The 14,583-nt window shown below is 34.8% G+C and overlaps 1 protein-coding gene across 4 annotated transcripts in view; it reads right to left on the minus strand.

Moving 5' to 3' along the window:
* VPS13A (vacuolar protein sorting 13 homolog A) overlaps window positions 1-14,583 on the minus strand; it is a 253,825-nt gene that overhangs the window by 141,471 nt on the left and 97,771 nt on the right. For all 4 annotated transcript variants that reach the window (XM_058695652.1, XM_058695655.1, XM_058695653.1 and 1 more), the window contains 3 exons: window positions 13,587-13,668; window positions 12,195-12,349; window positions 11,659-11,815 (listed from right to left, as the gene is read on the minus strand). In XM_058695652.1, coding sequence (XP_058551635.1) covers window positions 11,659-11,815; window positions 12,195-12,349; window positions 13,587-13,668 — 394 coding nt within the window. The remainder of the gene's footprint in view (window positions 1-11,658; window positions 11,816-12,194; window positions 12,350-13,586; window positions 13,669-14,583) is intronic.

Genomic DNA, 14,583 nt, shown 5'->3' on the forward strand with positions numbered 1-14,583 from the left:
TCCCTTCCCTTCTCTTATGGCACAAGGTTCAACGATCTTACCCTTTTAAACCCAGATAGGAGGTAAGAAGTAGCAATCAGTAAAAGAAAAAACAGAGTTATTAGGACCAATGAAAGGACATGAAGAGAACTGCAGCCCAGAGCCACAGTAAAACCTAGAAAGAAAATGACAAGACTCCCTGGAAACCTATTGTCTTTAAGAAGACAGATCAGGTATGTGATGAGAAACTAAGTTCTTCTGTGTATTAGTTTAGATTAGAATAAATCCCCTGTAGTTAGTCTTCACTAGTTGTATTCTGGCTTCTGATTAAAACTTTGGAAAGTAAGTGGGAAAGCTGCCGTAGAGAACAGTATTTTGTATAAAGGCTATAAACTATCATCACCAAATTACTATGACTACTAGAAATTACTATCTAGATACTGGAAGAACTACAAATTAATCGTAAGACTTTTGAGGGAAAAAAGTAACATATTCCACAGACTCTTCCAGATTTAAAAGCTTATTAGCTATTGAGCCAGCCTCCTACTGCACATGCTACTCACATTTCAATCTTTAAAAAGGTCCCAATTTTTCTCACACATTTATCCACAGAACTATTTACTGATCATTTATGAGAAACTGTGCTATTCACTTCTTCCCCCCCAACTAAAAAAAAATATATATATATAGAAATAGGTGTAGTGACAGCTGTGTATCAGTACCCCTGTGTGCTGGGGTTTTCTTATCCTGTGCTTTTAGAAAAACAAAAAATAAACAGAATCATTGACAACTGCTAGAATACTTGTGGATTACTGGAGAACACTAAGGAAACTGGTTCACTTTTCTTTCCAATCACGAGAGCAAACTGTTTCTTGATGTAAAAAAGCCTAATAAGGTAAAACTCTGTATCTGCTAGGTATGATGGTTTTCTCAGCACAAGATAATCATGATAAAACCTACCACACTCGAGTTCTCAAGGGCTACAGAACAAGTGTAGAATAGGCAACTATAATGTAGGAGTAAATCACATTCAGTGATTAGGGTTTCAGGCTGCCAATACTTTATTTGCTTTCTCAAATACAAAGATCACATTCAATCCAGGGCTTGACAAAGGGGAGGGTAGTTTTCATGACAGTAGCTAACTGACAGCTTTGCCTGGGAGTAAGTTCCTAGAGATGATGACCTTAAATCCTTGATATGTATATAAGCATATCTTCTGCCTTTCTTAATTCCCATAGATAGATCTTGGGATCTATCAGATTCTAGGACTGATTCTTAGAACATTAGATTCTAGGACAGCCAAAGTACCAAAATACTTACTTTTATACACATGTAAGCAGAAAATATTTTTTTAGAAGTGAGTTCTATACCTGTTCTGGGGCTTGAACTCACAACCCTGAGATCAAAAGTCACATGCTTGGGGTGCCTGACAGGCTCAGCTGGTTAAGCATCCAACTTCGGCTCAGATCATGATCTCGTGCGTTTGTGAGGTTGAGTCTTGCATTGGGCTCTGCACTGTCAGTGTGGAGGATTCTCTCTCTCTCTCTCTCTCTCTCTCTCTCTGCTCCTCCCCCCACTTGTGCACACACACTCTCTCAAAATAAACTTAAAAAGTCACATGCTCTACCAACCGAGCCAGCCAGATGCCCCAGATTTATATGGTCTCAAAAATAAATGTAAAGCTCTACTACTTTTAATTACAAAAATTTTAAGCCAACTTGTACTAATAATCAGTTTGGACATCAACGGTCTAAATACATCAATTAAAAGATGCAGGTTACCACAGTGGACCAAACAAACAAGACCCAGCTATATACTGTCCATAAGAAATAACATTGTAAATAAAAGACACATACAGATTTAAAGTAAATGGATGAGGAAACCATAGCATGTAAATACTGATAAAAAGAAAAAAAGGATAGCTATGTTAATTTTCAGACAGAGCAGACTCCAAAGCAAGAAAAGTTATCAGGGAAAATGAAAGTTATTATATAATGATAAAGGGGCCAATTCTCCACGAATACATAACAATCCTTAAGCTGTATGCATCTTAACAACAAAGCATCAAAATATGTGAGGCAAAACACTGATAATACTGAAAGGAGAAACAGATGAACCCACTATCACAGTTAAGACTTCAACATTCCCCTATTAGAAATGGACAGATCCAGCAGACAAAAAAATCAGTAGGGACCTAGTTGAAATCAGTAGTAGTGCTATCAATCAACTGGACACAATGGATATCTACAGATTACTTCCTCCATTACTGGCAGAATACACCTTCTTAAGCTCCCACGGACTGATCAGCAACATAGACAACATTCTGGGCCATAAAACACACCTTCCTAAATTCAAAAGATAGATAAAATAAAAACCACACAGTGTCTGCACTCAGACCACAATGGAATTCAATTACAAATCAAATAACATATTTGGGGAATTCCAAAATATTTGGAGAATCAGCAACACTTCTTGTAACACGTGAGTAAAAGAAGAAATCTCAAATTGAAAACATTAGAAACTGGGTATGAAAACACACCTCATCAAAATTTGGGACTAATAGTAAAAGCACTGCTTACAGGGAAATATAACATTGAATGCATATGTTAGAAGATATAAAATCAATAACCTAAGCTTCCACCTTAGGAAAGTAGAAAAAGATCAATTGATGTAATAAGCAAAAGGAAAGAAATAAAAATTAGATCAAAATCAATGAAACTGAAAATAAAAAAGCTTTAGAAAAATTGAAGAAACCATAAAAGATTCTTTGAAAAGATCAATAAAGTGTATAAGCCTCTAGCCAGGCTAACTAAGAAACAAAGAGGACACAGATTACTAGTATCAGAAGTAAAAGAGGAGAAATTAAGGTATCATGAACTTAAAAGGATAATTAAAAAATACTATACACAACTCTGCCCACAAAAGTAGTAACTTAATGAAATGTACCAATTCCTTGAAAAATATAACCTGCCAAACTCACACAAGAATCAACAACCTGAATAGGTTCATATCTATTAAAGAAATCAAGTCAATAATGAATAACCTAAAAAAGAAACCATCATGCCTAGAAGGGTTCACTGGTGAATTCTAATAAACATTTGAGGGAAAAATTGTAACAATTCTTTACAATCCCTTTCAGAGGATACAAACAGAAAGAAAGCTTGCTAACTCATTCTATGAAATCAGAATTACCCTAATACCAAAACCTTACAACAAAGGCATTAGAAAAAAGAAGAAAAAGAAAAGAAAAGAAAAGAAAAGAAAAGAAAAGAAAAGAAAAGAAAAGAAAAGGAAAGAAAGAAAGAAAGAAAGAAAGAAAGAAAGAAAGAAAGAAAGAAAGAAAGAAAGAAAGAAAGAAAAGAAGGAAAACTACAGACTAGTAACTCTCTTTAAAATGTATACAAAACTGGAGAGTGTTATGCTGAGTGAAATAAGTCATACAGAGAAGGACAGATTCCATATGTTTTCACTCCTATGTGGATCCTGAGAAACTTAACATAAGACCATGGGGGAGGGGAAGGAAAAAAAAATGGTTAGAGAGGGAGGGAGCCAAAACAGAACACTCCTAAAAACTGAGAACTGAGGGTTTATGGGGGGTGGGAGGGAAGGTGGGTGAGTGATGGGTATTAAGGAGGGCACCTGTTGGGATGAGCACTGTTGGGGTGTTGTATGGAAACCAAATTGACAATAAATTTCATATTAAAAAAAAATGAATATAAAAATCTTCAACAAAGTACAGTATTAGCAAGTTGAATCCCACAAAGTGTAAAAAAACAATATGCACCATGAGCAAGTAAAGTTTATCCCAAACTTCAAGGCTAGCTCAACACTGGAAAATCAACTGATGTAATCACATCAAGAGGCTTCACAAGAAAAATTACATGATCATATAAACAGATGCAGAAAAAGCGTATGACCATATCCAATAAACATTCATAATAAAAACCCTCAGTAAACTAGAAATAAGGAACTTCCTAACTTAAGAATATCTTCTAAAAACCTACAGCTAACTCCATGCTTAATTGTGAGAAACTCAAGGTTTTCACACTACGGAACAAGAGGTCCTTCCCTTTTTACTCATGTCAACATCATACCGTTAAGTGTCAGAAAATGCAGTAAAAGAAGAAATAAAAGGTATTTTCTTTTATTTCTGGGAAGGAAGGCATAAAATTGTCTTTGTTCACAAATGACATGCTCATCTATGTAAAACTTTTGGAAGAATCAACATCAAAAAAACCCTCCTGGAACTAATAAGCCATTAGAGCAAAGTTGTAGGATACAAGGTTAATATACAAGTCAAAAGCTTTCCTATGTACCAAAACTGGATAACTAGAATTTGACATTAAAAACATAACACCAGGGGCGCCTGGGTGGCGCAGTCGGTTAAGCGTCCGACTTCAGCCAGGTCACCATCTCGCGGTCCGTGAGTTCGAGCCCCGCGTCAGGCTCTGGGCTGATGGCTTGGAGCCTGGAGCCTGTTTCCGATTCTGTGTCTCCCTCTCTCTCTCTGCCCCTCCCCCGTTCATGCTCTGTCTCTCTGTCCCAAAAATAAATTAAAAACGTTGAAAAAAAATTAAAACAAAAAAAAAACATAACACCAAAAACAAACAAACAGTACCATTTACATTAGTCTTTTCAACAAATGTTGATCGAACAAATGGACATCAACAGGAAAAGAAAATCTAGACATAGAGATTATACCCTTCACAAAAATCAACTCAAAAAGGACCACAAATCTAAATGTAAAATGAAGAACTATAAAACTTCAAGAAGGGAGCATAGGAGAATATTTAGATACCCTTCATTTTGGCAATGACTTTTTATTTTTTTTATTTTTATTTTTTTTTTTAACGTTTATTTATTTTTGAGACAGAGAGAGACAAAGCATGAACGGGGGAGGGGCAGAGAGAGAGGGAGACACAGAATCGGAAGCAGGCTCCAGGCTCTGGGCCATCAGCCCAGAGCCCGACGCGGGGCTCAAACTCACGGACCGCGAGATCGTGACCTGAGCCGAAGTCGGACGCTCAACCGACTGAGCCACCCAGGCGCCCCAGCAATGACTTTTTAGATACAACATCCAAGGCATGATGCATGGGGGAAAAAAAAATACCTCATAAAGGACTTCATTAAAATATTCTGTTCTGCTAAGGACAATGTCAGTAAAATGAAAAAAACTAGCCATAGATGAGGAGAAAACATTTGCAAAAGATACATACGATAAGGGACTGTTATCCAAAATATGTAAGTAACTCTTAAAATTAATCAAGAAAAAACAAACACCATTAAAACAATAGACCACAGGGGCGCCTGGGTGGCTCGGTCGGTTAAGCGTCTGACTTCGACTCAGGTCATGATCTCACGGTCCGTGGGTTCGAGCCCCGCGGCGGGCTCTGTGCCGACCGCTCAGAGCCTGGAGCCTGTTTCAGATTCTGTGTCTCCCTCTCTCTGTGACCCTCCCCCGTTCATGCTCTGTCTCTCTCTGTCTCAAAAATAAATAAACGTTAAAAAAAAATTTTTTTTTAATAAAAAAAAAAAAAAAAAAAAAAAAAACCAATAGACCAAAGACCTTAAGAGAGACCTCACCAAAGAAGACACGCAGAAGCAAAATCAACATAGGAAAAGATGCTTTACACATGTCTTTAAGGTACTACAAAACAAAAACAAAAACAAATACAGGCGCCTGGTTGGCTCAGTCAAACATCTGACTTCCACTTTGGTTCAGGCCATGATCTCATGGTTTGTGGGGTTTGAGCCCTGCACTGGGCTGTGCTGACAACTCAGAGCCTGGAGCCTGCTTCGGATTCTGTGTCTCCCTTGCTCTTTGCCCCTCCCCCACTTGTGCGCTCGCGCGCTCTCTCTCTCTCTCTCAAAATTAAAATGTAAAAAAAAAAATTTTTAAACAAACAAAAAAACCGCTGAGCTGCCCATTTCATACCTTACTGGAATGCTCAAAATCAAAGAGAGTAACACCAGGTGAAGATATGAAGCAACAGGAACTCTCATTCTTTGCAGATGGGAATGCTAAATGGTATAAGTCACTTTGGAAGAGAGCTGTATTGTTTCTCACAAAACATACTCTTAAACCATATGACCCAACAAATGTGTTCCGTGGTATTTATCTAGAGCAGTTGAAAACTTATGCCCACACAAAAATCTTCATACAGATGTTTATTGCACCTTTATTCAGAACTCTAAAAACTTATGTGTTAACCAAGATGTCCTTTATTAAGTGAATGGAAAAATAAACTGTGGTACATCATACAATGGAACATTACTCAGCACTGAAAAGAAGTGAGCTATCAAGTAATGAAAGGTTATGGAAATAGTAACTTAAATACATATTACTAACTGAAAAAAAAGTCAGTCTGAAAAGCAAGATCTAGTATGATCCCAGGGATGTGACATTTCGGGAAAAGGATAAAATATGGAAACAGTTAAAAGCTTGGTGGTTGCCAGGAGAAGGGGGAGGACAGAAAAGAATGAATAGGTGGAACACAGAGGATTTTTAGAGTAGTGGAACTGAGTATGATAATACAATGCTGGATACATGTCGTTATATATGTGTCCAAAACCCTCAGAATGCACAGCACCAAGTTGAACCCTGATATAAACTATGGACTTTGTACTACATCAATTGTTCAGTTGATGTTCAGTGCAGTTCATCAACTGCAACAAATTCCTCTGGTGGGGGATGTTTATAATGGGAGAGGTTTAGCATGTGAAAAGTACCTGAGGAAATCCATATACCATCTGCTGACTGTACTGTGATTCAAAAACTGCTCTAAAAATAGTCTATTAAAATTTACTGTAATTTCTACTCATATGATGTTCTTCTGCTATAAAGAAGTTTTATAAAATTAAAATTAACCTAAATTTTTTTTAGTTGAAACAAAAATTTTTTTTAGAGAGAGAGAGAGAGAGAGAGAGAGAGAGAGAGAGAGAATGTGAGCGAGGGAGAGGGGCAGCGGGAGACAGAGAATCTTATGCAGGCTCCATGATCAGCATAGAGCCCAATGTGGGGCTCAATCCCACGATCCTGGGATCATGATCTGAGCCAAAATCAAGAGTTGGACACTCAACTGACTGAGCCACGCTGGCACCCCAATCATTTCTCTTTCATAAATGGAGTATAATTCACATAGAACAACGCATTAGTCTCAGGTATAAAGTATAATGATTCAATATCTGTAATTCTAGTTAACATCTGTCCTCATACGTAATTACAATTTTTTTCTTGTAATGAGGACTTTCAAGATTATCTTAGCAGCTCTCAAATAGGCAATTAGGTATTGTTAACTATAGCCACTATGCTATACTTTGCATCCTACTGATTTTCTAACTACAAGTTTACATCTTTTGGACCCCCTTCACCCATGCCAACTACCACGCCACCCCACCCCCACCTCTGACAACCACTAATCTGTTCTATGTACCTATCAACTTGGATTGTTTGTAAAGATTCCACATATAAGTGAGATCAGATGGTATTTGTCTTTCTCGGACTTTATTTCACTTAGCATAAGGCCCTCAAGGTCCATCCATGTTGTCACAAATGGCAAGATTTCATTCCTTTTTATAGCTGAATAGAATTTCATTGTGTATCTGTGTATGTATGTAAATAGGATATCTTCTTTATGCACTCATTCATTGATTGAACTTAGGCTGTTTCCATATCTTGGCTATTGTACATAGGGCTGCAGTGAGCATCGGGTACCTTTCTCTTTTTGAGTTAGTGTTTTCATTTTCTTTGGGTAAATACTCAGAAGTGGAATTGCGAGATCATATGATACTCTATTTTAGATTTTTTGAGGAATGTACATGTGATCTTCCATAATGTCTGCACTAATTGGTAGTGCACAAGGATTTACTTTTCTCCACATCCTTGCCAACACTTGTTATTTCTTGGGGTTTTTTTGACGGCAGCCATACTGACAGGTGTGACGTCATATCTCACTGTGGTTTTAAGTGGCATTTCCCTGACAATCAGCAATATTCAGTATCTTTTCATGTACCTGTTAACCATCTGTATGTCTTCTTTGAGAAAAATGTTTTTTAGATCCTCTGTCCATTTTTTAAACTGAATTGGGTTTTGGTTATTGAGTTGCAAGAATTCTTTATATATTTTGGGTATTAACCACTGATCAGATATGTGATTAGCATGTATCTTCTCCCATCCAGTCAGCTGCTTTTTCAATTTGTTGGTGGATTCCTTGGCTGTGGAGAAGCTTTTTGGCTTAATGTATTCCTACTTGTTTATTGTTGCCTTTGCTTTTGGAGTCAGATCCAAAAAAATCAACACAAGACTTACTGCCTACATTTTCTTCTAGGAGTTTTATGGTTTCAGGTTTTTTATTCAAGTCTTCAACTATCTTCAGTTAATTTCTGTGTATGGTATAAGATAGCAGTTTCATTCTTTTGCATGTGGCTGTCCAGTTTTCACAGCACCATTTATTGAAGAAACTATCCTTTCTTCATTTTATGTTCTTGACTCCTCTGTCATAAAGTAATGGACCATATGTTAATGGGTCTGTTTCTAGGTGCTTTTTGGTTCCATTGATTGATGAGTCCGCTTTTATGTTGGTACCATAAAGTTTTGTTTTGCGTCAGTACCACAGATAGCTTTGTAATATATTTTGAAATCAAGGAACATCATGCCTCCAGTTTTGTTCTTCTTTCTCAAGAATGCTTTGGGTATTTGGGGTGTTTTCTGGTGGCTGACAAATTTAGAATTCTTTTTTCTATTTCTGTGAAAATGACACTGGAGTTTTGATAGGGATTGTATTGAATCTGTAGATTGCTCTGAATAGTATGAACACTTTAATTGTATTAATAATACTAAGCCATAAGGATGGACTATCTTTCCATTCATTTGTTTTAATTTCTTTCATCACTGTCTTACAGTTTTCAGTATACACATCTGTCACCTTCTTAAAGTTATTCTTATGTGTTTCATTCTTTTTGATGGAACTGCAAATGGGAGTGTTTTATTTTTTCATTTGAGTAAATTTTCTTTTCAGAAAGTCATCATTCATTCCAGTTTGTTAACAAATGGGACTGTGTTCCTAACTTCTTTTTCTCATAGTATATAGAAACCGAACAGAATTTTGTGTTTTTCTATCCTACAACATCACTGAAATTACTGATTAGTTGTAGCCGTATTTTTTGGTGGAACCTTTAAGGTTTTCTAGATGTGATACCATGTCATCTGTAAACAGTTACAGTTTTACTACTTGGGTCAAAAAAGAATTACTGCAGATATTAACATTTTTTACTGGGTCAATAAATCCAAATAAAAATTTTAAAAAATACCTTAAGACCAATGAGAACATAAAATACAACATACTAAAGTTTATGAAATGCAGCCAAAGTGTTTCTAAGAGGGCAGAGCACAGCAATACAGAGCACAGCAAAAACCTTTAGTAACAAGAAAATATTCAAATAAACAATCTAACTTTACACCTCAAGGAACCAGATGAAGAACAAATGAAACCCCAAATTAGAAGGAAATAAAAGAGCAGAAATAAAGAAAATAGAGACTTAAAAAAACAACTGAAAAAAATCAATAAAACTAAGTGCTGGTTTCTTAAAGAGATAACCATATTCACAAACCTTTAGACTCAAAAAAAAAAAAAAAAAAAAAGAGAGAGGGCTCAAATAAAATCAGAGATGAAAAAGGAGACATGACAAATAAATGATAACCAAAGAAATACAAAGGATCATAAGAGACTACTAAGAAAAAGCCTAACACTAACAATTGGACAACTGAAAAGAATAAAACTTCCTATACTTAATAATGAAGAAATAGAAAATACTAAGACCAATTACTTGTAAAAACAAAAAAACAAAAAACGGAATCATTAATCAATAACCTCTGAACAGGGTTGCCTGGTGGCTCTGTCAGTTAAGCATCCAATTCTTGATTTCAGCTCAGATCATGATCTCACAGTTCATGGGATCAAGCCCTGCATTCGGCTCTGTGCTGACAGTGTGGAGCCTGCTTGGGATTCTTTCTCTCCCCCCTCTCTGCCCTTCCCCCACATGCACACATGCTCTCTCTCAAAATAAATAAACAAACATTAAAAAACAAAAAAACCCTCCAAACAAACCAGACAGCTTAACACATGAATATTACCAAACATTAAACAAAGTATTAATACTAATCTTTCTGAAGAAACACGTCAAGAGTAATAGGAGGAAACACTTCCAAACTCCTTTTACAAGTCCAGCATTGCCCTGGCAACAAATCCAGACAAATTTACCACAAGAAAATATTATTACAGGCCAATATTTTAGATGAACATAGATGCAAAGATCCTCAACAAAGTATAAGCAAAACAAATTCAACAATACATTAAAAGGATCTTACACAATAATCAAGTAGGATTTATTCCAAGGATGGTTCAAAATCCAGAAATCCGTCAATGTGATATACCACATTAACAAAATGAAGGAGAAAAATCATATGATCTCAATGAATGAATAAAAGCATTTGACAAAATTTATATAAAAACTTTCAACAAAGTGAGTATAGAGAGAACATACCTCAACATAATAAGGACCACATATAATAAGCCCACAGGTAATATATTTAATGATGGAAAGCTGAAAGCTTTTACTCTAAAATCAGGAACAAGACAAGGATGTCCACTCTAATCACCTTTATTCAATATAGTACTAGAAGTCCTAGCCAGAGCAATTACACAAGAAAAAGAAATAAAAGGCACTCACAATGGAAATAAATCATTTTCCTTAATCATTCCATCAACCATTGAGAATTATCTTACAAAAATAAACCTAAAAATGTAAAGGAAGAAATATATATAACACCCTCTCTTAAATGCCTAAGACAATAAATGGAAATATCCAATGTATTATATAATTTATCCATTATGATTCTGGAAATAAAATGTTTATGGTAGACAAAATAATGCTATGTCCTGCTGCCCAAGGATGTCCATGCTATGTTTCCCTAAAACCTGAGAATACATTACCTTATACAGCAATAAAGACTCTGCAAAGGTGATTAAGGTAAAGAGAACATTATCCTGGACTGAAGCTATAAACACAACATGAGAACGATCTACCACCCTGTTCTGGTTCTGAGATACAGGGAACTATGTGCGTGTACTAGAGAGGCCCACAGGAGGTTGAGGCTAGCCCTCACCTAATAGGCAGAAGGGAACATATTTAAACCACATAGAAACAAATTTTGCCAACAACCAAATGAGCAAGGAAATGTATCCTCCCCTAGAGCCTCCAAAAAGGAACTCCTATTGGCACCCTGATTTTTACCTGTTGAGACTTATGTCAGACTTCTGATTAATAGAATTTTAAGATAATAAAATTCTGTTGTTGTAAGACACTAAGTCTGTGGTAAACTGTTACATTACCAACAAGAAATTAATTCAGCATTGTAGTAGGTAGATTAGGTAGATTTAAAATTAAACCAGGACTATTTTATTTTCCTTAATGAAAAAAAATTATCTTCATTTTCTCTTTGATCTACCTCTCTAGATTCCCAAGTACAAGATAAAAACTGAAGACCAACTCATAACATAGAATTTCTTGGAGAATATTTTAACAAACATACTGATTTAAAGCCTAGAGAATTTAAAACTCTCCAGTAGGGAGTCAAACAATAAAGTTAATTTATTTATTTTAAAAAAATGAGACACTTACCAAAGTATTCTGGGCATTTTAAGCAGAACTCTTTCAAAAAGGCATTTGCTTTCAAATCAAATGTTCTAAGCTCAACATCTGTGCCCAGTCCTAAAACATCAATTTCTACCACGGGTAGTTCACAATCTCCAACAAGGTGATAAAACTGAATCAAAACCTGGAGAAGAAAGAAAAAAGGGAACTACCACCACCTAAAACAAAAAACTGTTTATGTCGATGGTGATTATATATGAATATGTAAGGTATATACATGATATATAGTTAAAATTCAGGGGATATTTTACATACACATATACAAACATACTTATGCTATACAAATAATTATCTTTAATAAATGTACACTGATAACCATAATATCTAACCTAAACCTCTAACTTTTGATGAGGAAAATTATCTTCAAAAAAAGTGAAGGAAAAGTCACATAGCAACATCTGGATTCAGCTTACGTAGGATGAAAACAGAATGCATATTAGTAATATGTGAATAGCAGAAATGACGAACTTAAATAAGCCATGTTAATTTTACCATGTACATACCTCTGGCACTTCAAATCTTATTTTATACTGAATCATATTTTTTGTATAATCTGGCTTTTGAAACTTTTTCTGTTGACCACTTTTAACTCCAGTGGGAGACTGAGGAGGCTCTTCCAAGGGACTACACAGTGCATCAAAAAATTCTTCCTCTGAATCTAAACATTACAGAACACTAAGTCAATAATCAAAATGATTGATTTAGCAACATTTTTATAATTTTTTGAAATAAATATGAATGCTAATATATTAAGGGTCTAAATGTTCCAGGGTCTAAACATTTCAAAAACTGAATGTAAAGAACATAGAGATTTTGTCTGAAAGAATACCATTTTTGACCAAAAAAAGTACAGAAAATATAAAATTCATCTTTAGCTTAATGAACATCACCTTTTAAAGTTATTAGTCTATGTAAAAATTTCAAAAGAAAATTTTATAGCAAATGCCAATGATTACACACATAATGAATTTTCAAACAAACACACTAAGATGCTCACTATATCTGGTTAACGAAACAGGACTTAGTTATAAAATCTACAATATTAAAAGCACACAGCAGGCCCTGAGATTTGGATGAAGAAACTGAAATCAATCACTATTGAATTCATGTGTGTGTGTGTGTGTGTGTGTGTGTGTGTGTGTGGACACATATATATGATAAAAAAATTTCTAGAATTTGCCATTAAAAACAACTCCAAAACTAGTAAAACTATTAAAAGAAGATTTAAAGAAAACTAAAACCACCTGAAGGATGTCCCGAACAACCCAAGACTGAATTTAGGGCAGAATAACTCAAAAATAGCTCCTCCCTGCCCCATTTACCACAAAGAAAAACACTCTTTTAGAAAACCAAGGATTAAAACGGCAACTTCAGTTACTTACCATTTAGCAACTTTTAAAGCCTTAAAAACAGAGAAATACATTTGCTTTTCTTTCCAATGTGGCCAAGAAAAAGCAGATATCTGTTATCAAAATATTTACCAGTTTTCATATGTGAATGTAGTAGGTATTAAGTCTTGATTTTTTTGTTTGGTAACAAAAAAGGAAAATATAAAACTAAAATTTTACTATAACAAAACTCTCTAAATAATTAAGTAACATCATAAATTAGATACCAACAGCTTCACTAGGGCTCCTAGCTCAAAGGAAGATAAAAAGATTAACTTACTAGTAGACTTTGTGATTACAAGTTTAAATTTTACATACCAAAAAACCCCACGGCAAAAGCAACTTTAAGGAACACCCAAGTTCTAGTGTTTAAAGGAATTTTAGTGAAATTTCCAAAAAATACATAAATATCTGCTATTGTTTGAAATTTTTAATATGGTCTCAAATGAAAATTATATTCCTAACACATTTTAATAAGAAAAACTTCCTAAAGCAGTTGTATTTTACCATCTTCGACACATGGAAGTTCCAGGAGAGGAAGCACTTTCTGTGAAATCTGTGATGTTCCCAAAGAAGTCGACCTTTGAATCTGGAAGAAAAGTAATTCACTGCTAATTAGCACAAAGATTTTTATTCAAAGTCCTAAGACAATTTTTACCTAAAGAAATAAATAAATCTCCCTTCGAATTAATTAAGAAAAAAACCTAGTCTGAATTAGAAAAGTAAATAATAAAATTTGGTTTAAAGATGTGGTTTTACAATTTCAAGGCTAAATATATAGGGTCGAACTATTACATTAATTTTCTTGTTGACAGGCTTTGAGTAGAAAAAGATCTTAGATACAATGTTAATTCAACCTATCACTAAATAAATACATCTCAGAACATCCATGGGAAAAAAACCGTTCTTCATATCTTAAACCTACAGAGGTGAGAAACTTGCAGTTTTAAATTTTTGAAGGATCATTAAATTGGCTTTTTTACTGCTATGAAAATACAGCACACAAAAACATATAATACAGTTTAATAAAATAACAATAAAAGACATCCCTGAATCTTCTACCCAGGCCAAAAAATTAAGCGGTACTACAGAAATATCTTTTGTGATCCTCCTTGATTATGTTCCCTACAACTGATCATGATTTCACTTTTAGTTACTTGTTTTCAACCTTCTATGAAAGATTCTCTAAATATAACACTGTTTGTCAACTTCTTTCTAAACTGTACGAAAAGGAAATAATACCACATATGTTCTTGTGACATTCTTCAATAAAACAATCTTTAAATTTTATCCATATTGGTAGTTCATTCATTCTCACTGCTATACTATATTACACTGATAAATGACTACTTAATTGTCCACTACACTGTTGATATATATGTGTACTGTTTATAGATATTTTGCTTTTACTCACAGTGCCACCATGAGCCTCCTTGAACATGCCTCCAGATACTCATGTGTAAGATTTTCCACGGTGTATATATCAAAGAGTAGAACTGCATAT

Source organism: Neofelis nebulosa, chromosome 12 (genome assembly GCF_028018385.1).
Source record: "Neofelis nebulosa isolate mNeoNeb1 chromosome 12, mNeoNeb1.pri, whole genome shotgun sequence".
NCBI classification, from domain to species: Eukaryota; Metazoa; Chordata; class Mammalia; order Carnivora; family Felidae; genus Neofelis; species Neofelis nebulosa.